This window comes from Cyclopterus lumpus, chromosome 5, assembly GCF_009769545.1.
Source record: "Cyclopterus lumpus isolate fCycLum1 chromosome 5, fCycLum1.pri, whole genome shotgun sequence".
Classification (NCBI taxonomy): domain Eukaryota; kingdom Metazoa; phylum Chordata; class Actinopteri; order Perciformes; family Cyclopteridae; genus Cyclopterus; species Cyclopterus lumpus.
In genome coordinates, this window is record NC_046970.1 from 11,606,726 (window position 1) to 11,633,686 (window position 26,961).

At 37.5% G+C, this 26,961-nt stretch overlaps 1 protein-coding gene across 1 annotated transcript; it reads left to right on the top strand.

The window, feature by feature from the left end:
- Positions 1-498: 498 nt before the first annotated feature.
- mapkapk2a (MAPK activated protein kinase 2a) lies at positions 499-25,369 on the top strand. The gene is made up of 10 exons (XM_034531917.1): positions 499-1,272; positions 16,222-16,361; positions 20,506-20,570; positions 20,888-20,967; positions 21,123-21,249; positions 21,379-21,454; positions 21,546-21,670; positions 23,081-23,166; positions 23,286-23,366; positions 23,533-25,369. Exons 1-10 carry the CDS (start codon positions 1,051-1,053, stop codon positions 23,680-23,682), a joined length of 1,152 nt encoding a protein of 383 aa, XP_034387808.1. The 5' UTR covers positions 499-1,050; the 3' UTR covers positions 23,683-25,369.
- Positions 25,370-26,961: the final 1,592 nt, after the last annotated feature.

A 26,961-nucleotide genomic window follows, 5' to 3' on the forward strand; every position in this document is an offset into this window, starting at 1 on the left:
ATTTGTGTTGACTTTGGAGAGTCTTACCTTTTGGGCTGTCAGCAATAAAGCCGAAAAACAAAAGAAAAAGAGTAGAATATCCGATATACATATAGGCTTACATGAGTGAATTCAGTTTGAATTAAGAAAAGCAGGCTGGAAAACACCATAGCTCTCTAACCTTGAGATAACCTTTAGGACTCTGGTCAAACATTGCGGGGTCTATTTCTGTCCGTCTCTCTTTTACTATCAACACATCTGGGTCTCTTTAGTGGGTCTCTTCAGAGCAACAAAGATAATCTGCTGGCCTCGGTGACCCATGTGGGGAATTTAATTTAATTTAAACACGAACAAAATTAAAAAATAATGAACATGTGATGGTTACTTTTGGCTGCATTACAGTAATCAGGTCATACTTTAAACCGTGTCTTCGCTTGTGCTTTACGCCCCCGTCTGTCTGGTTATGTATATTATATAAACAACCAGTCGCTTCCTCTGTCGTACTTCTCCTTTAAGCGCAGAAGAAGAAAAAAACGTCCATGACGTCAGCAGTAAAACCTGCTCCGGCTGGGTGTCTGTCCGTCTGAAAGTGAAGTGTGTTTGGCGTGTTACTGGTGTCGAAGTTTCCCCGCTGTTGTCTGTCTTTCGTTGAGTGTTAGTCTTGTTTTAACTTCTCTCGCGAGCTTTTACGTTACGTAATTTTGAAACCCAGGCTTTTAGACGATTTATGGGACGTTTTGGAAAAGTTCCCGAAGTGCTGTTTGAGGAACCGGTGGACGGCGGAAACCACCGGAGATGGATAAGCTAACCGATAGCTGAGTTGTTAGCCGAGAATCATAGGTCAAGAATAGGATCAAGCTAGCATGCTAACAGCTAGTTAACTTAGCATTTAATCGGCTAACCAAGTTACTTTTTGTCGACCTGTAACGTCCCAACTTCTGCCAGTTTTTTTCGTGCTGGCTGACAACGTTACACCATTTAGTCAGAGGCCAGCTAACCCAGGAAGAAGGAACAAGACACGAGTGTTGTTGAGAGGTGGCGCCGTTTCGTCTCTCAGTCCAAACCAGGAGCATGCTGTCCAACTCCCAGAACCAGCCACTGTTCCCCAACCCGTCGGGGCAGCAGAACCCAACGGGCCAGTTTCTCCCCTTATACGCGAGACCCTCCTTACAGATCAAGAAGAACGCCATAACCGATGACTACAAGGTAACCAGCCAGGTGCTGGGGCTGGGCATTAATGGCAAGGTGCTTGAGATCTTCCAGAAGAAGACTGGAGACAAGTACGCGCTGAAGGTAGGCTACACTTTGGGAAATAAACTGGCCTTAAAGCAAGAATGTGAAGTCTATGTATAACTAAGGTATAGCTAGGAGATTTGGATTCCCTGAAAGAAACTCCAGTTTTTAGAGTTTTTCTACTGGAGGTTTTGTGTTCTAATGGTGATTGTTTTATTCTAATTTGAGGTCCACACAAATATATAACTAAAACAAATACCTGGAAAGATTTGTCAATTATTTGTCAAGTTAATTGACAGAAGAAGATTAATCGGCAACAATGTTGATTGATTCAATTGAATGAAATTACCTCCTTTTACCATTTGTGTTGGTTGCACACAACAAGCAACCTGAAGACATCACAGACAGTTCCTGGAAAATGTGATTGACATTTGTTGACGCTTTATAGGCCGACTGTGAAATATATTAGCTAAGAAAATAAATTGCAGATAAAGTTTCTTCGTGATGATTAAAGGCCTTGTGTTGGTCGTGATAGTATTGTTCTACCCATCTTTTTAATTTGTATTATCACTGGCCATGATTACAAAAAAGAATCAACCAGAGATTTGCTAATCACTCATCAGGTGATCTGTGATTGAAATACCTTTATATAGGATAAACGGGGTTCTCATTTTTCATGTGCAGACAAAGATACTGGAATATTTTATATGTGAACATTTTATTAATTTATAACGGGTACCCTGCCATCTCAGCAGTGATGTGCTCCACTGTTCACAACACTCAACATGTGTTATGGGGAACCATAACACATGTTGAGTGTTGTGAACAGTGGAGTCCAGAGCACATTGCTGGACAGGCTATATGATACAACACGCAATTTCTCGACCTGTGCAAATGTAATTGTTTTGCGAAATCATTCACCATTTAGTGTGATGAGATAAGACAGTGATAAGCATATATTTGTGGGTAGTTTCAGCCCTCTGATTGGTCTCTGGATTTAAACTTGGGCATTCTCCTGTGTCCTATAAATTAGAAAAAGCTTAGGGCGGTCTGTAAAGTGACTCTGCAGTGTCAGGAACTACATCTAGAGATCACTTTCTATATAGGTCAATGATTAATAATGATTGCTTTTTTCTCCCCGTCAAAGGTTTTTTTGGGGGGAGTTTTTCCTGAACTGATGTGAGGTCACGGGAAAGATGATGTCATATGTGTTCAGATTGTAAAGCCCTCCAAGGCAAATTTGTAATTTGATTTTGGGCTATACAAAATAAATGTAATTGTATAAAGGACAAACATCACAACATCTACCTACACATGGGTCACTGAAACAGGACCCACTGAAGCTGCAGGTCAATTCAGTTATTTCCTGTTCTTATTATTATTAGAAGGAATCGTAGTATAACATTATTCCGAATAGGTACTGCACAAAATAAATCGCAGCCTGGGAACATCCTGTGGGGTGACTCAAACTGAAATTCAGTCTAAATAATTGTGTCACAGTGTTTTGGTCTCGAGTGCATGTGTATATTAAACATGACACACACACACGGTCTTGCTCAACCCTGTTTGATGTCATGTCGTGGTGTGTTGTGACGTATGTTTTTGGTATACTGTAGGCCATGAACAATTAGTATTAAACATAGGAAGTCACGTTACACAATCCGTTGTAAAGTATCTTTTTACAAGGCTGCGGCTAATCTTCAAATTGTATTTACATAGTAAGAAACAGTATTAATGCATAAGTCTGTAGAAAGTGACAGTTGGTGAAGATGTTTATTAATTGTGACATGTTATAGTTTCAGATGGACATATATATATTGCACCTGAAAGGAGCTGACATTCCAATTTTCATTTGTTCTGCAATATAACTATTGCAATATGAATAAATGCAGGAATATTCACCCAATATTCTCTAGGTCACATTTTTAAGTTAAATGCATTGATCTTATGCACTTTTAGAGCAGCTGTAGGGTGCATGTGCGGCGGCACGGCTGCTCTCCAAACATCTTGATCGACGTCTGGTTGGGCTGTTAGTTTAGGCCCTTGATGCAGTTTTCTATGAGCGGTACACACATTTTAAATGTCTATCTTCTTCGATCATGTTCATTTTTTCAAATTGTGAGAAGCCCACATTGTGATCGCAATTGATATTTCATAAATTGTGTAATCTTTCTAAATAATAAAAACTAGAAAAATGGTTTCAAAATAAATCAGAAGTAGGTGCTGCTAACTGTTACATGTTATACAAAATTCATTCTTGCTATAAACCATTGTGTTACTAACTATTGTAGCGCAAAGCTGTGTACAAAGTTATGTGCTCAGTATTTGTGCAACTAAATATGTAGTCTTGATCTTGTTAGCTAAGATTTATTTTAAAATCTATGCTTAACTAAAGTTTAGAGCAAAAGAGGAAAGATACAATAAAAAAACACAAATCCCATCATGAGAGGGAAGCAGCAGGGATATGCCACAATGTATTAGATCTACATGAGAATTACTAAATATTTTTCTTAAATTGTGTGCACTATTTGGTTAACACAATGGCCCAGGGTGACATTCCCTTGTAAAACTTGTACCTGTCTCTTGAATCAAGTTTTGTGCACACAGTGCAGCTGAATAATTTGTAACTCCTGAAAGTGTTTGTTGGAGAGACACTGTGGAAGAAAAATTGAGACGCTAAAGTCTTGGAAGTCCTACATATGCATATATTTGACAGATATAACCTGTTGCAGAGAATCAATACCTTTTGACTTTGTTTTGTTAGAGACAAAGCTATTTGCCCTTCTGTGTTGATTGGTCTTTGTCCTGCCACACACACGCACTCTCTTAAGGCTGTCAGGCATCTGCAGGTATCATCTTACAGTGACTACATTTCTATGCACACAAGAAACCAAGTTATTGAGAGCAATCACTGATCTGTTTGAATTATATATTTAGACAACACAATTTTACAACTTTTGGATCACCATTTGTATATTGGGCAATCATTTTTGTCTTGATGTTTATGTGGTAAATAATACAATTATGCAGTTCACATTACAAGGCATTCTATTTGAATATGCACTGTGTTACTGGATGACGTTGCATTTTTATTTTTTTTTGCAGCAAAAGTTGAGAGGTGTTATATGGTCAATGTTTTTGCCAGACAACACTGCATTTGTTTTTTATGCAACCCTTGTTGTAAATGTGGAGGCTGTCAATCTTTGTGCAAATCAATTGTTGGCTTGAGGAAGTTGGAGAATACATTCGGCCATTTAGTTATGAAAATGTTTGAGCTCGGAGCAGGTTCATTTCTTATGTATTACATACAATTATTTGTCTCTTGCTTTTACTCTCTTAAAGCATACAGGGCTCCAGAATAACTTGTCCACTAGGAGCACTGGTGATCCTCAATACAAATTTAAGGAGCACCAGCACAACATTTAGGAACACAACTAATCAACATGAAACGCAACACATACAAAAAAAAGATAAATAATTTGGTACTACAAGGCAAGTTTGTGTTGACATGAATATGTGCTTGGAGAACAAAAGATTAACCTTTTAGAGAGCACCGTTGACCCATTTTTGTCTTTTTTAGGGGGTGATGGGATATTTAGAGGGAGATGGCAGATGCAGCTTACCATTGTGTATCAAATTGTCGTAAATCAGAAATAATATTAATTAAGGAAGAATTGAAATAAATTGTGAAACATTATGATCGAAGTATAGAATGGCCATTTTGGTGATCACTTCAGTTTCATAACTCATGGAAACTGCACAGAAACCCCCTTTGTGTCAATATACCAAGGAAAGCCATACATCCTCTGAATATGCTAGGTCTCTGTATTTGTGGTTATAAAGTTTCATGAGGTTGTGGTTATCATTAGAAAAGGTCAGCAGTGGTTCAAAAATAATTCTCCTGTGTAATGGCTACTATGGGGACAAACATCACAATGAATACAATTGGTTGTTGGAATTAATGTAATTCCAACAACCTCGCAAAGAAAATAATGTTGGCTGGTTTCTTGTGTTAAATTAAATAGTATATTAAAAATAGACAACAAATAAGAAAACTAATAGAATATGTGCAATCAAGGCTTATGGACAACTCCCTGCTTTATTTTAAACTGATATGGATTAGATAAAGGAAAAACACATGAAGGTAAAATTCATAAAAAAATATTTTAGCAGGGCTTGCAGCAAATTGATGCCTTGACCTAAAAGGAATGTTATGGCGGTTCACGCATAGTATTTTGGTTTTTTTGGCGAGAAAGACAAAAAAGATGGCATGGTACAAAAGTGTTTAATGCAAGCACATCTCTAAAAGAGAAAAACAACCATAGGGACTATTTTTCTATTTCTAAATATATTGACTGCTGGGAATTCAGTCATTTTTCTTTACTTCACATGTCTGAATTGTATGACCGGTTCTAAACTTAGTTTGGCTTTTGTATTGTATGTTTCAGTTTTAGACCAAGAGGTTGCAGGGATGTTCGCTTACAATAAAACCACAAGTTGCAGTGATGGCTGACAAGAAGTTTTGAAAAATAAATTCTAGTCTTTAAGCCAAGTTATGCCCCATCTGGAAAGGAACTCAGTGAAATGTGTGGGTGATGTTAAGGTGATGTAATCCGAGACAGAATGACTGACTAAATGTTTTGGCCACATTTTGGGAGTCGTTGCTCTTCCTGAAATCTGGAAAGATGTAGAAGTAAACACACCTGCTTAGGGATGGTTAAGAAAAAAGGAACTGAGAACATTTGCCAGTTCAAATGGAAACTTTTTCTTGATAAATGGGTTTAGATTTCTGACATTTTCTTTTGGACTACTCCAGGACCTGAATAGACTTATATCTCTAAGACACATTTTGTTCATTGTACCTACTCACTATTCCACTTTTATTAGCACTTTTTATGCCTTGTTTTGGAAAAATTGCTTTGGCTTTTGTTCCCCATGTCCAGTGGAGTTCTTATGGTTAGTACATACTGGCTTTAACTCAGTTATCAGGGAAGGGATCTGAATTGCAGTGTTGAAGTCCGTATTGTTTGGCATTGTAATTGTAAAACTATGACCGATCCCTCAATACCATAATTTATTTCTAGTCTCAAATTATTGTGAAACTAATTGCTTGACATTTGTCACAAACAAACAGATTAGCCCCAAAGTAAAAGCCCCTTTGGTTAACATTTATCTCACCGTTGTAAGCTCCTTGGAACATAATATGATTTACTAGTTTGCAAATTATATCAACCTTGATTGGGTGCAATATCCACCAACCCCCACGCTCTAACTTGTTTCTCTTTTTCCATCCCTGCGGAAGGATATTTGGAGGGATGTTGTATTGCAGTTGTGATAGATGGAACTATAATTTGAATATGATGCATAGTAATTTCCAAGCTGATGCAGCATTATTTACTACTGTAACAAACTGCACTTCTTTATGAATGGTTGTGAATACTTCCAACAGACATTGGCCTTTATTTTTATAATTGATACTGAATTTATTCTCCACCAACTATTCTTTGTGTTTGTATTTTGTTCTCCTTATATCTCCGTTCCTAATAAGGAGGAAGAGGAATGGTTGAATAGTGCTGAATGGTGTTCACGGTAAAGGGAAGTGAATGTTTTCTCGGTTCCAGAGTTCGTTCATTCAGCATGCTACACGTGCACTCTTTTGCTCTTCTATGAATATTAACCGAAATACATAAAATACTCATTTGAAGGCAATTTTCTTTTTGGTGCATTGAAGAACAAGCAAGTCCCAATTTTCTAATTTAAAATTGCCATAGCTTTATTTGATGTTGAGCCCCTAATTTATTTTTTGGGCTGTTTGTTTTAATAGTAGTGTCTTTCAATTCTAACATAATGGAAAAGACAAAGGGACACGTTTTTACAATCAAGGAATGGGGACATAAGCCTATTTGCTTTATTTCCACTTTGTTCTCATCTGTCACTGTCAGATCACTGAACTTTTCTACTGGCCACTAACCTTTTTTTTCCTGCCACTTCTGAAATAAATACATTTTTTGTGAAAGTAAACGCTGACAATGTTTGCAGGTGACCTGTAATTTTAACTTGCGTGCTAATGAAAATATTTACTCTGTGTTTGACAGGTGGCAAGTGGTCATTTTAATTCCCTGGTTAGATGAGAGGAGATGAATATCACTTTAATATCTGTATGGTAAATATTTAGCTGAGCCAGCAGCTGGTTAGCTTAGCATAAAGACATGTAGAAACGGGAAGCCTTTAAAAAGCACTAGCAACCATCAGCATCAGCAACTCTAAAGCTCAATAATTAACATGTTATATGTATTGGTTTTAGTACAACAACGGACGTATTTTAAAATGATCTATTAAAGTTGTGTGGGGGTTCATTTGTCAAACTGTCTTGGCTGGGATCAGTAATTAGGTACCTGGCCACTGTTCTATATGGCACCTCTAGTTTTATGTAGTCGTTCTGAAAACATACTCTTAAACCACACACACATACAATATGTCATACTCTCTCACTTCCTCACCCTCGTCAGATACTACTTTTTTAAAAATTTTTATGAATGTGTTGTGTACAAGGACACCTGCTGGCTAAAAATACTCATCTCCAAGCTAGCTAGCTATCTTTTCTTGAGGTAAAATGACCATTACTCGCAGAACTGGTAGAGCTTTAATCTGACTTGTGATATCTTCAAAACATGGAGCAGTTGCAAGCAAATCAACAAGCAACATTAGTATTTTGTCTGTTAAAGGTGTGTTTTAAAATGAATGTGAAACAAATTTGTGGAAGTGGCACGATCGACAGCTGGACTGTGTAGTGCCAGCTAAGACAAACTTATCAGGGACTCAATTACTTTATAGTCTCTTAAAGAGGAATCGTATAACGTTTTATACAGAAAAACTTTTAATGAAAGTCGAACCGTTTTAAACTTGTGTAGATCACATATTTTGTTGCCGTGGGTTAATTCAGGCCTATTTTTGTCCACTCTTGTCTTTGAATTGTTTTTATATGAAATCACGCCAACTTTAGCGATGTGTCTACATGTATGTAAAATCAACGTCACCTTCAGTCTGACGCGACATAAAATAGTTCCCTTTTGTAACGCCATAAAACAGTGCAGTTGTTTATGCATTACAAACAAACACTCAATACATTATTAATTCTAGTGTGCACACACATGGGTATCTGATGGTCCTGTGAGGCAAAGCAGATGTCTTTAACCCAATCATATCCTATTGGCACACAAACATGTTTGTTCCTTTGGGCTTATACAAATGCGCATGTGTTAGGGAGACAGTGTAAGTCATTTGTGGAGGGAAGTCTGCTATAATTAGATGTTCTAATGTTAGTTTCGGCCATGATTCTTGTTTCTAGGACATGTATATCTATCATTTAGTTCCTTCTAGACAGTTGAGCATCAGAGCAATGATAGTTAGACACCAGGGTAACAATGTTATGTAGGCTAGCAACAATGTGGAAGCTATAATGTTGTAATTGAAAGCCAATTCAAAACAGACAATACTTATTGTAAGTGAGTTGATTTGTGGCCTTAAATTAACGAGTCAAAGAAACCCGATTTGCAATAAGACATTTGAAAAGTAATACCCATCTTCTTATACATGGAGATGTTAACCTTTAAAATACAAACCTATTTTTTAGGCCTCTGCTTGAAAATTGCATACCCAAACTAAAACGAATGGATCTAAGCAACCACAAGGTCTATTTGAATAATCTTGGTGTTATAATAACAATAATAATTGTGAGCTTTTGTTGAGATATGTAAATATCAGTCTATATGTTATTGGTTGTTATTATTAAATAAGATTGGCACACAGCACAAATTAAAAAAGCAAAATAATATTTTGGAATGATGCAGCAGCCTGTTTAAATCTATATTAAATCATAGTACAATATGTGATAAGTCTCTCAGCAAAGGTTGACTAATAAAGTAAAGCAGAAAATAAATTAAAATATTCATTTAAAAAACAATTCAGACGAGATCTGGTATTTTCTTTTCCTTCCCCCATGGTTCTTTTCTAATCCTTGCAGCCCTCAGGAATTATTTAAGTGTGAGACACAGGATATCCTGCCAGCATATCAGTGTGGATTTAGCAGACAAATGCTTTTGCTTCTTGTAATCACAAGGTAAGCATATTTTGCTGTCTGTAAAGTGATAATGTGATTTGTGTTGCTAGTACTTATGACCCCATAAGTCGTTGATATATTGGGGTAGAGAGACTTGCTAGGAATATGGAATCGGTAAGGAAACTGCTTTTTTTTGTGCAAATTAATTTATATATTACTTTTGTAATTGTTTCTTTATTGTTAGTTGTGTTTAGAGCATGTACAAGTGGATGATGTATTATTGAATCCCTGATTTTTCTGTAAAAAATTTAAATAAAATGTTTAATACATTTTTAATTACTCATTAATTGTACGATATCAAATAATATATAAGGGTCCCCTATATAGAGGACCCTCATGCTCAGATGGTAGAGAGTCCACCTGGCTACCTGCCCCCACATGGACCCAATGTGTTGCTGTTAACTTTGTTTGGATTCCAGATGCAGGTAGGCAGGGAATTTATATAAGGTAGTACAATACTTTGAAACAAAAAAATATGTATTTATTTAAAATTCATTAGGTTGTTGTCTGTCTAGAATGTTAGACATTGTGCTCATAGTTTTTAAGTGCAAAACAAGATGAGCCATGTTTGGATCTGTGATACTGTTCTAAGGCTAGACGGGGATAGAGACAACAGCAACTGCTTGTTCCATTCTTGTAATATTTTTACAACTTCTCTTAAAAAGATTTGAAAAAGTCTCCATCACAAAATAGCTCCCAACACAGCAACACTAATAGTTAGCCAGTCCAACTGAAATGAAAGGTGGGGGGGATCTTGAGCGGATAGCCTGACCTGTATGCCCTTTTGGTGAAGCTCCTTGCTGGCATGTGAAATGAAAATGTAAGCAACACATGAAATTGCACGTCTGTCTACTTCTTACTCATGTCAACAATGGAATTTTCAGTGACAAGGGATCACAGCGGCTAAATTCCAAATTTGTGACAATAGTATGCTATTATTGAATTAATAATTTAATAAAACATTTGTAATCTACACTTTATTGATCCCACAGTGTTTTGGGGAATTCTTCTCTTCATTTGACCCATCCTTAATCATTACAGAGCAGTGGGCTGCAGTGAAGCGCCCAGGGATCAACTGGGGGTTCAGTGTCTTGCTCAAGGACACTTCGACATGCAACTATGCGGGGATCGAGCCGGGTACCCTGTGGTTGCGGGACGACCACTCTCCCCATGAGCTACAGCCGACCCCAATGTTAACGTTATATCTATATGACCAAGCCTCTGTTTTTAGTTAAACCATTCTATTCATGCCCGTACTTGTTTGCCAATGTAAATGTACAGTATATTATATAAAAGTGATAATGAGGAGTTAAACATATGTTGCTAAACTAAATGGTACAATGATCTGTTCAGCTAAAACAGTTACACATTTTCAACCTCAGTCACTACAATCAAACGTTCAGCTTCTATGATACTAACAACAAGTTGCACATCAATCATCAAACAAGTGAAATCAACTTAATGTCGTGCATTGCTTTAGATTTTTAGCATGATTGGCAAGGTTAATTTTCTTTCTACATCAGTGTCGTAGCCACACCAACAGTTAACTGGCAAAATATGTAATCAAGCTATTTCTACTGTAATATGACTATTTTAGAATTAAAGATTATATCATTGCTGGAAATGCTGTTCATTCCTTCAGTTAAAACTTTTATAACTCAGAGTAAATAGATCTGTGTCCCAGTCGTAAAACTATATAGTGTGTCTATTAACGGATTCACATCTACAATACAGCATGATTGTGTGGCACAGTTTTTTATTGTCAACATAATTTAATAAAAACATTTTGGCATTTGAAGGCATTATAGAGGGTGGAAGTAGGAAGGAAACAAAGATCACCGTGCAACAATTCTGTCCTTTGCCTGATGTTTTGTGTCTGAAGGGTCATGTGTCTTGGGGCATTTTTCACTCTGTTGTGATGCAAACCCACCCTTGTTTGTTCTGTCCCATCCCAAAGTGTGGTTGAACTGTGCTGTTGAGAGAAAGTAGAGCAATACAAACTACGTCATACTAACTCCTCTCAGTAACAGTCAGTTTTTTAAATTTTATTGTTTGGTCACTTACCCCTCAAACCTATGCTTCTCCCCTAAAGATACCAATACAGGAAAACCTCATGTCATGTTTTGAATAACAGCAACATTATCATTGAGGAAAGGCTTCAAAGACCAGTGATAACATACATTTTTTATATTTTTATAGTCATGTGAAGGGTGCACACAGTCTGTGTTGCAAACTTACTAAAAGTTAATTGTCACAAAACAACATGGACGTTATCAAAAGGACAATATGAATTTGGTGTTTTTCAATAAAATGACTGCTGTTAATCAGCTGACTGTCGGGACATTTCAGCCCTCAGCTCAAACAAAACTTTCAGCAAGAAAGTCAGCCCCAATCACAGTGCTACCTGCAGTAAATTCTAACTAAAAATGTATTTTTTAGTTTTTTTTTAATGAACATTATGATGGAAGTAAATGATTGCCATTCCCATGCTCACGTTATTTGTTGCACAGATGTGTTGCTAAATTTAGCAACCTTTTACAATTTGAGAATGTATAAAGAAATTCATCCATAATACCACATGAAGACACCAAGACCTTAAGGAACACCATAGACAAATTCATGCCGTGGTGGAGATTTCTGTAAGAATAACACTTTTTGGTTATTGGATGGTGACTTTCTGTTCTGGAAAGTGCTCAGAAATCCCCTTATCGATAATATACATTCAAGCCATCCCCTGAATGCCCTAGGTCTCTAGTTTGTGGTTAAAGTTTCAGAAGGCAGTAATTACCATAGGGGTCACAAAAGGTAATGGTGACATCAAGTGTAAAATAAGAAAAAAAAGGTCTTACTTACTTGAAATGGTCACTAATGGGCGACATCATCACACATTAGTACAATTGGGCTCATTGGATAAACAAGGGTCTCAACTTTTCAGTCATATACAATTTCTGCAATTCTGTAAGGATGTAAATACACTGTTGGTAAATTAGGCAAAACAACACATTTTGTACAGCATGGAAAACTCTTAAATTTTCCCCGAAACACTGTGGGTATCCATCAAAGCTATTTTCATTCTGATATCTTGAGGTGAAAGACCCCTTTGAAAATGACCATGCCACTTTCTCCCTTTCCAAAAATGTTCCATACATTTTGAGCGTTTAAGTCCTTGTCGACAAGCTAGCATGACTTGGTTGGTACCAATAAACTTATTAGGTCATCGAGTTTTTTATTTGACCACCATCATATAGTTTTCCTATAAAAAGGGGGTACGTGATATTTAAAAAAATATTTAGCATCAATTCAAAAAAGTTGTTTAATAAATATTCAGTGTAAGTTCATAAACTGAATTTGATATATTCTATATTTAATCAGACAATGATGGCACAATGCTGTGTATTACATATTTTGTTCAACCTAAAATGCTTTGCGCTGGTTAAGGGGTACAATTTCCACAGGGTGTATATAACTGAAAAAAGGTTGAGAACCACTAGCCAGTATTCTTTCGATTTAAAAAAAATAATAATAATAATAATAATTCTGATTGATGGCTTTGAATTGTTTGTCTTTACAAATGATTAGCGGTCAGCAGTCTGGATTCTATGGCTGCACCGGTACTCATTGTCTGCTGGAACGAAGCCCACTGTTGTGTTGTGACTGTGGGCAGTGTTGGAATGTAATACAGCACACGATAGAGCGGCGATGGTACATTGTCAGAGCTCCCAGGCTGAATTCTTTACATTGACTGACAAGGATATTTGAGGGTTTTACTTGTGGTATTATGTTGTATAGTTAAATCTATATACAGACACTAGCTGTGTGTGTGGGTGGGTGTGGGGGTGTTTAGAACTACTACACTAAGCGCACTTTTGCACGGATGCAGACAGCTTAGTGAGTTCAATTAGTTTTTTAGCAAGATTTTATAAATTTCATTTATACAATTACTCATAACTTTCTAGTTTAACATTAAATTGCCTCCTAACTTATTATGTGAGGTACTGTAAAAATCTACCGTGAGTTTATTTATACCTTTCTTTTTTCCTGCCGGATGCATAATAGTTCAGGCCTACGTTTGACTGAAAAACTTGTTGTACTGTAAACGATGCAGATAGCTTTCTTGTGATGGTGTCTGTGCCATTTGCTGTGTTAACTGGCAAGGTCATCATGTATGACTCTGTGCAGAGTCAGTACTTCTGTTAACAAGGGGTAGTACTCAATTTGAATAACTCGTATTTAGTAATACGACATGCTTTCTTTCATTAACATGAGCATTATTGTGCATCCTAGTTTTGTTACGTACATTTTCAAAAAAGTTGCCATGGCTGTGTTATTGCTAGTGACAGATTGTTGAAATTATTTCAGACTCTGACCACAGATCATGTTGAGACTTTTATTATTTACACCTCACACATTGACAGCTGGTGTTGTGTATATCATTTCTTCAGTTATGAGCATTGTATATTTGCTCATTTAGTTTTGTCATGAAATAAAAGGGGAAACTATTAGGTTACCTATTTGTAGGCAGCATTCCAACAAAAAGTGCATGTCACCAAATAAACTAAACCAATTAAAGCTGCAAGCAGCGATGTGCGGGTCCTCGTTCCTCCTCGCACGTCAGAGATATTGGCTGGACGGCAGCTCACGCAGTCGAGAATGTCTGCGACCGTCGGAGTAAGCTTCTATGAGTTTTTCCCTGCATGGAGCGATGCTGGAAATTATACATTGCAGACAGTCCACCACTTGCTGTATCCACTGTATGGCTCGAGACAACATGCATCAACATAATACATTTGAAGGAGATCTGATAAATTCCCTTCATCAGGAGTTCAGTAACGTATAGTGGCAAGAAATACACAAAAATCACACAAATATCCAAATGGCTGACTTCCGGGACCATTTAGAGCAGGGGTATTCAACTAAAATTAGGTCCAGTTAGAGACATTTTCTTGAAGCATAGGTCCAAAAGATCATAATGTCTAACTATTTAGTGTGATATATATATTTAAGTAGCCTGGTAATTGTATCAACATCTACATGTAATCAATACCTGTCAAATCAAATGAGTTCAGTATGATTAAAACACTTTTAACAATATTTATTATCACGTAACATAGAACTGGACATATGTGTGACAACAGATATGTATAATGTTCTCTCATGAACTAAATAAAAGTAGTGCTGCATTTTAAAATAAAATAAATACAAAGTGAAAATTGTGCATGTTCAAATAAAGTGCTTAACTTCAGAAAAATAGGGACTTTCTCCGGCGCAGTCGTCTGTTTCTCCCTTTTTGTTTTCGACATGTATCACTATCTTTCTTTTTCTTTCTACTGTCTTCATGTGTCTAAAGCCTCTAACTTTCTCATCTGTCTGCGCTGTCTGTTGAGAGACGTAATGTTTACCACCGAGAATTAATAGATTTGATTGGCTCAATGGTATCACGTAGGATGGCTTAACTCTCATCAAATTGGTCTGTGCGTTTCCTCATCCACTAAACCACTACCGTAAAGACAGCAAAAGCTGCGCCGTGCCGCGCTGCGGGGTAAAAATAAAAGCTGTCAGGTTTTAAATCACAACCTTCTGTTTTGGCTGGTGGTCCGGATGGGACTGCTTTTGGGTCCGAACACGGACCGCGGTCCGCCAGTTAGTGACCTATGATTTAGAGCATGGTCCCAAGAGACTTTCTTTTCAGTTTACATGTTTAACATATGCCTACCAAGTTTCATAAATGTAGGTGAAACGTAGTGCTGGGGCTGCTTAAATTAATATTTGTAGGGGGCGCTATCGAGCCATATTGCCATTCTGAAGCATTAAAACATATCGGGTAATTACATCTTTGACTTTAAATGTATGTGCTAAGTTTAGTTACGCTTCGAGCATGTTACATTGGTTTATTCGGTCACGGCGAAGGATCAAATCTGCCGATGCTCCAACTCTCCACCCTTCAACGTATTGCTAAAATCTTCACAGGGAAGCATTATCAAGGTCTTAAGTCTATTCTGATACATTTTGGGAGGGATGTGATTAATCTGTGAGGATAAGGGTATAAAAGTAGAAAACATGTAACTTCCTGTTGCCATTAGGTGGCGTTATGCATACTATGTCGTCCCGAGGACCCTAATTACTACTTTTAATAATCTTTAAATAAAATGTACATTAAATTATCATACCTCTTACTTAGAATAAAGACATTACATTTGTCAATATTGGTGATTAATATAATGTGTTCCAGGGGCAAAAAAACAAACAATATACCCACACAAAATTACAATCAGTGCAAGTAGGAAAGTTCTAGTCTTGTTTTTTAACAATGAATTTCATTACACCAGACCATAAGGACTTGACTCATGCCAGGTAACTCCAGGGTTCCTGAGTGTCCTTGAGCAGCATGCTGAATGTCTTAAGTGTTTCAGAAATATTTCTCTGCAACTAAACTTCTAGCTGGACTTCCTGCTGTAGGGTGCCGATTAGTAGTACATTTTCCTGTTGGGTGTATATATAATGTAGCAGCAATGAATAAATAAATACATTTATTATGATACAACATTGCTGAAATTGTTGAATGGTGTGCTGACAAGGGGACACACAAAGAGGCTGCTACATTAACACAAGACTGGATTGGAAAAAACTAATACATGTTCAACATGCTGCCAGCTGATGGCAGCAGTGTACTTCTGTCTTTTATGTTTACTACTGATATGATATATTGGTGGCATCTAGTTTGTCCGCAATTGGCTTTATGTGGACACGTACTTTGTCACACTTCAGTAATTGTTATGTGAAGCAAATGGGCATTTAAACAGTTGTGGTAACTTGTAGTATATTTTATAATTCACCTGTTTATACTTGATGTTTACTGGCCTCACCCTCCTTGTCTCTGACCTTCTGTCCAGATGCTGCAGGATTGTGCCAAGGCCCGTAGGGAAGTGGAGCTGCACTGGAGGGCTTCTCCCTGTGCCAACATTGTGCGCATCATTGATGTCTATGAAAACCTCTATCAGGGCAGGAAGTGTCTGCTTATTGTCATGGAGTGGTGAGTGCACAGTCTTGGTGTGATACACACTAAAATACCTAGCCTTGTGTAGTGGTGAATAAAATTATCATTATTGCCCGCCTTTTGAGTGCATTTTCAGCAGATAGATTTGGGTTTGTCATAGAGATGCACTAATACCGATCATATAGCTGAATTGGATGTTGGTGACTGACCTGATTTGGTATTGGATACCATTTTATTTTGATAAATAACAAGTCAGTACATTTATATCTATGTATTTATTTGTTACAAAGTTATGTAAGCAATCTTTAATTCAAGCCTGATGCATTACACATTAATTAATGATTTCCGGTCACTTCCACACTGAGATATACAGTTATTAATCCTAGGTATCAGAATTGACAGCATGCTGCTCGCACACGCATAATTAGTGTTCCATCTCTGGTAGGTCTTTTGACAAAAATCAAAGCAAACATTTAATGGAGATTAATTAAAGTGAAATGTGTTTAATATAGCAGAGGCTTGAGGGTTAAGCTTTTCTTTATCTGAGCAGTGTTTTTGGTGATTTGCATGTGAAAAGTACTGGACCAAACATTTTTAAATGATATGTGTATTAGTGTATTATAATATATATAATAAAAACTCATGTACTCAACCTATTTCTGGTATAAAAAAATGATATCAGTGTTTCTGCGCTGGTTTATAAGTGAGATGGTACCACACTGTAATGATGGCTTGTTTTTGTCCACCTTCAATTAAGAGTGGGAATCTCTGGGTACCTTTTTATAATTTGATTTCAATCTGATTTCAATTTAGAGGACTACGATGCGATTATGGATTCATCATTATTAGGAAATCATATGAATTTACTTCAATTATCTTTTATAAAATCAATATTGGTAACAAAATAAAAAATGTTGCCAACATATTTCCCAGCATTGCAAATTGAACCAACAAGAAAATAAATACAATTGTCTCTGTAACAGCATCCTTATAGTAACAACACAGACATTTTTAATCACTCAAAATATAAATCTGCCCCTTTTCACAAATAGGTCATTCACAATATGTATTCTGTACCAGCTCTCATACAAAATGTTTCCTCTGAAACGTGGTGAAACGATACATAGAATACAAGATTCTTTGGCAATGGATGTATCACATAGTGTTACTTCTATCCTACCCATTTTCCACAGTGATTCCAAGACTTTGGCTTTGATTTTGTTTGAGAGTGAGTATTGTTGGGTCCATTAAAAACTTCCAAAAGGGTTCAACATAATGCAAAAGCCCTGGTTCTCAATGTCTGAGTAGGGGAGCAAATATAAAAGCTGCAATATACTTTGTGATTTGCTTCACCCTTTATGACTTCGGTGTAAGAAAAGGCCAACTACTTCTTTCTATACGTTAACTTTTAGGCGCCGGTTGAATTGTATCCATATTTGGCTGGTCAAGCTCAGCCACCCTCACCAAATCTCCTCTAGTATTTAGCCAAGTTTATAATGTAAACAAGACATGTTTGTTTTAAGTCTTTGCATTCAGGGGCGGCTGTAAGAAACGGACAGCCGGGTATCGAATATCCATTACAGGTGATCATAATGTTGAGAATTTAGTTTTAAATTTCCAATTACACAATCTTTCAGGAGAGAATCGCAATGCATTGAAGGATCTATTTTTTTTTATTTCTATTTTTTAAAGGTTTCCTTTAACCTGAAATTGTCTTTGGCAAAAAAACGTTTGGTGCTCATGCCTATAGCTTGGCTCCCGGTGTCGCTGCTTACAGCATCGTCAGGGCGTGCTGCCTGTTCATTGCCCGTGGCCATTCAGAACGTATCCACCTTCAGGCCAATTATCGTAAATCTGTATGATCTTAGTAACAAATGGCCCATTTCTTCTAAATGAGTTCGGTGCCTTTTTGTATTTCCATCTTGCAACACTTTAAAACCACCAAACCCCCCATCAACTTGTCACACGTGCAATAATTAGGTCTGTGGTTACTCTTCAGTGCGGATGTAGTGGTCCTGTCTACCGACACTCTGACATGCAAAAATGCTGCAGGTGATGACTAATTTTGCTGAAGAAATGATCAGCATGAAATGGCAAGAAAGAAAAGTAGTTATTCTGGTGAAACTAAAATATTTCCTCGAATATCACACACAAGAAGCTTGTGAGATCTAGCGACTCAGTCTTGTCTTCTGACGCTTCAGAAATTGAGTCAGTCTGATGATCTATATACTGCTGTTAAATTATTCTCCCATATTGTGTAAAGGGTCATTATGTCATCCTCTTGATAATTAAGGAAATTCGGTGATGGTCCTTCATTCTGATGAAAATGGGCATTGTATTTAATTGTCAATTGCATAAATACTTGAGACTCAAATTCTCAATAGCATACCACATTTGTATCATAAAGTAGTCCCCAACAAGTACCTCATTCACTCTTATTATTGCTAAAAACTACTATGCCCCGCTATAGTACATTGTTTTGCCTTTTTTTGTTTTTTTACAGAAAGTATATTTTGTGACCAGCTTTTAAAGATTTATGTCTTCAAATGGGCTTGGGTCTGAGAGCCACAGACGGGCATAACAAGTCAAAGTATTTAGAAGTTGTACTGTTTTTGGAAGAAAAACTGCTGTATTTTCTTTTTCTCAAAGTGGTTATGATACCGATATCAGCGAGTACATCTTATTGTTGCTCCTGGCTTGGTGTCTTCACACAGTCCATGTGATGTGAAGAATGTAGACTGAAACTGTAAGGGTGTAACACGGTTTCTGCTTTGATGGTGTAAGATGTGCGCTCTCAGTATTTAGTATATGCAATAAGTATCTGTTCTGCTGAGAATTCACAAATCACCACTTGACATTTTTAGAAACACATGGTGGGGGCAAGATACCTCAAGTTCCCCTCTATCTTTATGCCTCATAAGAAAAAAAATGTTTGCCTCATTGCTGGAGGTTTCTCACATTGAAATATGTTGATTCAAAAATACGATGGATGGAGATGCTGTCAGTTTGTCAACTTCTAAATGTAAGTGATAGATTTTGGGAAAGAAGTGTGCTGTGGTTTAGCAGGGCTGTGGGTCTTTCTGCATTCCGTTTTATGTTAAGTAAATGAAAAGCATGCTCACTTGGGTTGAGATCAAGTGTAAAGATTATTTATTTTCTTTGACTTGAGAAGCTCTTGGGCTGTTCAGTATGTTTTGGGTCATTATCTGTCTGTACCGAGAAGCACCATCCAATCAGTTTTGTGGTATTTGGCTGAATCTGAGTAGATAGTATAGCCCTAAACACCTCAAAACTCATCCTACTACTTATATCATTTGTGACATCATCAATGAACACCAGTGACCCAATTCCATTGGCAGCCATACAAGACCATGACGTAGCACCGCCTCCATGTTAACCAGATGATGTTGTTTGCTTTTGATCAGGAGACATTCCTTTCCTTCTCTATACTTTTCTCTTCCCATCATTCTGGTACAAGTTAATCTTAGTTTCTTCTTCCAAAGAACCTTCATCTAAAACTGATCAGGCTTATTCAGATGTTTTCTGGCAAAGTCTATTCTGGCCTTCCTGTTCTTCAGTGTTACCAGTGGTTTGCACCTTGTTGTAAACTCTGTATTTAGATTCATGAAGGCATCTCTTGAATGTAGACTTTGACAATGACACGCCTACTACCTCCAGAGTATTATTGACCACAGTATTCATGTTATGAAGGGTTTTTTCTTCACCAAGGAAATCATTTTGCTACATCTACTTTACATGTCTTCCTGGTGTTTTGGTGTTGGTGAGCTTGCCAGTCCTTATGTTTAAGAATATATCAAACTATTGATTTGATCAATCCTAATGTTTCTGATATCTGCCTGATAGATTTGTGTAGTTTGTCAGTTTTCTAATGGCATTCTTCACTTGCATTGCCAGCTCTTTGGTCCTCATGCTGAGAATGTCCTGGACCAGCTACCAAATGCACATTTAACATTTTGAATACTTTAATTTGTCATGAAATAATGAGGAAACAGGCCACACCTGGCTAGCAAACCGTTTGTAAGACAATTGTCCAATTACTTTTGAGCCTTAACGTGTTAATGTGCCCAGCCCTAGTTATAAGATATTACACAGCCCTCAAAACCAGATCCTGACTTCAACTTCACTACACTTTTCTTTTTTCTTTTTTTTTTTTTTGCAGCATGGATGGTGGTGAGCTTTTTAGTCGAATCCAGGACAGAGGTGATCAGGCCTTCACAGAGAGAGGTAATAAACGTATGGTGACTTGAAACAATCGGAGCATTTCTTACAATACTGCTGTACATCATTATATGATTGCATAGCACACATGGTTTAGACATCCGACTGTATCCACTCCAACATATAAACATTGCACATACTGACGCATAAATAGGAAGTTCATGATTACGATTGACAACATCATGCAACCCTTATTGATGTCTTTTACATTTGCTGCTACAGGCATAGTGTTGAGATATATGGCCAGTGTGTCTGCTAGTTAATGCAGCCATCAAAGTCACTTTTAATCTCTGTTGAAAGAGCTGTCTTTCTCTTTTCTGTAGAGGCATCTGACATCATGAAAAGCATAGGAGAGGCCATTCAGTTCCTGCATGCAATCAACATTGCACACAGAGACGTCAAGGTTTGTATCACAACTTTGCATTATCACACTGCTTAAAGGAATTTCCTTGCTCTTGTTTTTAGAGAAATTAAGGAGGAGTTTAAAAGGATGACTTCCATAGCTGCAGTAACTAAAGACCACTCTTGTTTGTTTTTTTCTGTCCTGCTTCCCTGCAGCCAGAAAATTTACTGTATTCCTCGAAGAAGCCCAACGCCCTGCTCAAACTCACAGATTTTGGCTTTGCCAAGGAGACCACTTCACACAACTCTTTAGCTACTCCATGCTACACACCCTACTATGTTGGTAAGGATTGGTTTCTGTTTGCACTCATTTTCTCCACTCAATCACTTATTAATAAACCGTTAAAAGTGATAGAGATTACATTTCTCTGCCCTTCTATCCCTTCTTTCTCCTTCCTTTTTCTGTCTGCAGCTCCAGAAGTTCTTGGCCCAGAGAAATATGACAAGTCATGTGACATGTGGTCATTGGGTGTCATTATGTATATCCTGTAAGTCCGTTTTTGCAATATCTCTGAACCCTTCATCACATAGGATTGTTTTCTTGGTGCTTTAACTAATAGTTGTATTTTAAACCAACAGGTTGTGTGGATACCCTCCTTTTTATTCTAACCATGGTCTAGCCATTTCTCCTGGGATGAAGAAGAGGATCAGGATGGGCCAATATGAGTTTCCAAACCCTGAATGGTCTGATGTATCAGAGGAAGGTCAGGCAACATACATACACTTTGTTTATGTACAGTATATAGCCACTAGAAGTATTGTGTTTAATATGTTAACTTTTGAGACTTGGCCTCCTTCCTAAAACTGAAAACCAAATTATGTGAAGGATTATTTTGTTTATGCAGAAATGTATCTCTCAAAAGTAATGTTTATTGGTCTTGATAAAAAGAAAGTCACAAGCTTTTGCAGGCATTCTTTAAAAATCATCCAACCTAAATGTGACAAACAAGCTGGGCTTTTGGTCTTAACTTTCTGATCATGAAATAGAAACTGATGCAAGTGTTTCACTCCTATTTCAATCAGTCACATTCACTACAATTGAAAGTGAAGTCTGATTTCTTGAGTAATGCAGAACTAGTTGAAAGAAAAGAGAAGCAAACGTGAGTATTTGGTATATACCAACCCAATATCTCCTAACGGATTGGTGTGTGGATGTTTCCACAAAAAATGTTGAGACTATCGAGGGTAGACTTGTGCATGTTTCCCCAGAAGACAATCTTGTACATTTTAATGCTTCATTCTGGTGCACTTTAAAAGCAGAAATAAGAGGCTATATCTATGAAAGTCCTTGATCTTTTTTTAGCAGTGGTGTAATGTAACAAAGTACATTTGGGCTACACAAATTGCAGTACAATTTTGAGGTACTTTACTTGAATATTATATATGTATGTAACTTTATACTTATATTCCATCACAGCTCAGAGGGAAATATTGCACGTTTGACTTGGTTACTAGTTAGGCTACTTTACAGATTCTGAATACAAAATATAGATCAACTAATTAACTATGATGTATTATTACATAGTATATAGTCTAATTATTAAGTATATAAAGTAGGTCAAACTCTTACCTTTTTATTAATCATGCCAGTCAATCCTAATATAATAAAAGTAAATAAGTCTTGTTTTGCCCCATCATACTCGGCCAAGGGCCTCTACCTGTGTTTTCATAATATTAGTCCATATGTGATTGTATTGTAATTGTATGCACTATTTGAAAGGGTGCTCCAATCAGGATTTTGGGGCCAATGTTAGATTACTGGAAGCAGTATTGGCAGATTTACAGGACAGATTTGAAGACTTTTTTTTTATCGTGTAACATTATTTATTAAACTATTCTCAACAACATTGTATAGTAAGTATTAAAATCAAGGGATGAGAGTCTCATGAATTGACGAGCTGTAGAGAAATTGTCGGACACGTTTTGTGTCATTAAATAGGCCTTTTATATCAAATATTGGCTGATTACTATTGGTGGTTGCTTGATCTGAGCGCTCCTATTGTTTTGTTTTTTATTTTGGGGTTTTAAAATACAGTGTTACTTGACCCTGTGCAAGACTTGTCCCTCTTAATTCCTTTCTTTATTAATTATGTAAATAATAATTGTGTTTTCAGCAAAACAACTGATTCGGACCCTCCTTAAGACTGAGCCAACGCAAAGGATGACCATAACCGAGTTCATGAATCATCCGTGGATTAATGTAAGCACATGCTCTATCGTTTCTTATTTCTATCTCACTTTCTTACCATCTTTTCAACTTGATTGCTAGCATCTCAACACAATTAAGATTCAAATATGTTTCTGTTTGACTTTTTAAAGCAATCGATGGAGGTTCCCCAGACCCCACTTCACACTAGCCGGGTACTAAAGGAGGAGAAGGACGCATGGGAGGATGTTAAGGTTGGATATATTTTTCTCTTTGTATCAGTTATGCTCAAGTTCTTTAATATTAAATAGTTTTATAAATAAAAGAATTGTATCCGAAATGTCCCTATGATGTGTTTGTTAGTGTTGGATAGTTGTGCAAAGCAAGTGGCCTAATGAGCCTCTTTTCGTCGTGTTTCAGGAGGAAATGACCAGTGCCTTGGCAACAATGAGGGTCGACTACGAGCAAATCAAGATCAAGACCATTGAGGACTCGACCAATCCCCTGCTAACGAAAAGGAGGAAGAAAGCCAGCCACCCCATGCCAGACCCACAGTCTGCTGCCCACTGAGAGTTGCTCACATGCATGCACATACAGACACAGGTTGTAAAAAGGAAGCAATAATTTGTCGACACGTGAGTCGCGTTGCATGTGTTTTCTCAGTGTTTTATTTTTCATGGCAAATTCTAATGTTTTGTAGGAGTCTTTGTTTTTATTACTCTACCATTTTAACAAACCCACCACTCTGCTCTGGCAGAGAGGATGTTTATCTGTGTTTTTACACCAGTGAAGAGATTATGAATAGAGGAGGAGAGGAGTTGGAATCGGTGAGATCTCGCTCCCCTCCTTTCCCTAATATCAGGTTGTGTACTCGGAGGGGCTTGAATGTTGGAATAGGACATAAAGCTTTAGCATTAGCAGTAGTTCTATCTTCATCCCACAGCCCCTTTCTAGCTCCAGCCCCAAACCTGTGAATGTTAAAACAAATGGCTAAATCCCAAAAATAAAAGCAAGGGAAGTTTTCTTTTACTTACATGCAAAGTAAGCAGATGTATTTTGAACTGACAAGTGGAATGTAAGGACTCTGTCCCTGACTGTTGGATTTAGCTGGTAAAGTGGGAGTCTGTCAGGTTCAGTGTGTCTTATTGAATGTCGAACGAAATGCCTATGCACTCACAAGGACCATGTGCCATTCTGACAGAGCACCTCTCTTGTGGCCCCTCTCTCCTACCTTAATCTACCCTTGTTTTTCAGGTACATAGTTTATAGGGCAGAGAAGGACACCACACGTTCAAGAGCAGAAACTGGCTTGACCTTTCTCCCGCATGTAACTCATAGGAGAGTAGGAGCCAACCGATACTGTATTTTTTCATGGATTTTATGAACATATTAGCATAGGCCTTACTGAGTGTTGCTAAAGCAGCAAATTACTTTTAACCCCTACCTACCATTTGGTTCAGGCTTTTACCAATGTTATGCTTTCCAATTTGTAACATTGCCAGATTATATTTCCGGTTAATGCTATGCAGATGTGTTTGTCAGCTTGAAGTACTGCTAGGACCTTTTCCTTAGCATTGATTTTTGTTTGCAAATGTGTTGGGAGAGATGTCGTGCAACAATATACGTTGATTTGTGTTTATGTAAAAAGTAGCATACACTCTGCTATGGAATACATGGTTCAGACGGATTGGGCAAGCTCTGAAGGTCTCTCTGAAAAGATAATTTTGTTACTATTGGTTGCACCAGCTCAACTGTGAGGAGGCTCAGTGTGACTTTGGTGACATGCCAGTGTTCGCCAACATTTCTCCTCCACACTTCCAGGAGGATTAATAGAAGTAGAAAGTACTTGAGAGCTGCTCCTCGTCCCAAAGCAGAAACTCTGACAACACCACCAGCAAGCTGTCGTCGCACTCAAACAGGGTGTGATGGTCGGTTTCTCTTTAATGTTTTAATGTTTTTTTTAACGCAATAGTACGCTTCCAGCTCACATGGGATCATGGGAAATGATTGTGTTAATTTTGTCAGTTTGGTACACTTCACTTTGTAAAATCACACCCACATTACTTGTCACATGGCACCTACAAATCTCTCACTGTAAAAATGTTCATTGAATGTTTGACGATGTTCCTCTCTTTTTTTGTCCAACACCTTTTTTTGTAGTGGAAGCACAGAATTGTCTGTCATTCAGTCTGTTAAACTCCACCTGCCGTACTTTTGTCTGCTTCAGTTTTGGATTAAAAAAACACACAAACACAAACCTGCCCTCTTATCTCCATTTCTGCATCGAATGGATGGATACGTAAAATGGATGAATAACATGAATGACAACAGCAAATAAGTTTTTCCTAAAATAGTCTTAAATTTGGAAATTAACACTTGCTAGCATGAGTTACTCCTGGAATACATGCTTTTGCATAGCAAAACAGTGGTGGCACTGAGTCAACAGACATTTGTCAACACCGGGGTGTTTAGAGCAGTTTCCGGCTAATGCATAAGCCTATTTCTCTTCTGGTGCAAGGCAGCCGTAGACACTCAGCTTCCAGCTTTGAGTGTGACGAAACCGACAGTCATCTCTCCCTCTCTCAGGTAAGTGAGAAAGGGGGTAAATGGGTCTTGAGGGGAGTCCCTCATGACAGATGGTAATCCTGCAGAGATTCTCCCCCTTTACCCCACGTACTACAGACACACACCTCATGCCACCCACCCAGCACACACTTCACTTAAGGGGCCTTAACCCGTAACCATTTTGTTAACTGACTGGTTGGAAATGATACGTGGTATAAAACTCAGGGAGGTTAGATGTGCGTACAGTCCATGTTGCTTCTGAAGTAATCACTAAGCCGCCATCATCAGTTTAGTCAGGATTTCCATCATTGAAGGAAAGTTGGATAACATTAATTTGTTCAAGAATGTGATAACAGGTGATGCATAATAAAGTCTCAGTGTGTTGCCCTCAGTGTCATGTGTGTACATACACTCTTTTAGAAGTGTGAGGGATGTTGACTTCTCAGCTGAGGTGGTTAGAGACGGCTCGTAGTTCTTTGAAGTGGCGTCGCCATCCTGATTCTCACACACAAACATCCTCTCAGCGGAGCTGTTTGACCTGCCCAAGGCAAGGTCGCAATCGTGATATGTTACACATTACCTCTAGGCAAGAAACCCACAGTGAGTCGTAGGTTTTCAGACATGATCAAATGGAAAGCAGTTTCGTAGTCAGTTTTACAACAGTTGCTTATCTTTCTCATGTGCTGGGAATCCGATTGTTTTTACTGTCAAGTACAGCTCTGGGCACATGTTGTGGTTGCTTTGATTTGATTTTTGTCTACGGTTGTTTTTTGCTGATTATAACACATTCTTCATTGTCTTCTAAAAAAATGAGTTATGCACATGAACAAATCATTTAAATGTAACTATTCCTGTCTCTTTTCATGTGAAGAAATGAGTTGATTATTATGAAAGCCCTTTAGGAGACTGTATAACAATATGTTGCCCTATGCTCTTGTTGAAATGTTAAGTCTCTCCCCTCTATAGAATGATATATTGTATTTGTTATGGGTAAACTAATTCAGCAGCTCTTTGTCAGAAATAGAATTGGTCCATTTCTTTCTCCATTTCGTATTTGCCATAAATATCTAGATTTGTTTTGAGATATTGGGTATTTAGTTGAGGGAGGGTCAAAAGAAAATATTAAGAATGATGAGAAGGGCCTTGCTTTTTTATGATTTGCATTTGAAGATTTAGATTTATTGAATACATCATCTTTGTATAGTTCCTGACAATGAGTTCCATCTTGAGTCTTTTGAAGTATGCCTCCGTTGATTTGGTATATCTTAAGTGTTCAGAGGAAAG

Bases quoted from the DNA above. Each gene is read 5' to 3' on its own strand.
- mapkapk2a (XM_034531917.1), top strand. From the start codon at position 1,051: ATGCTGTCCAACTCCCAGAACCAGCCACTGTTCCCCAACCCGTCGGGG. The intron at 16,362-20,505 runs GTGAGTGCACAG...TTTTTTTTGCAG, and splicing joins CTGCTTATTGTCATGGAGTG to CATGGATGGTGGTGAGCTTT. The intron at 21,671-23,080 runs GTCAGGCAACAT...TTGTGTTTTCAG, and splicing joins GTCTGATGTATCAGAGGAAG to CAAAACAACTGATTCGGACC.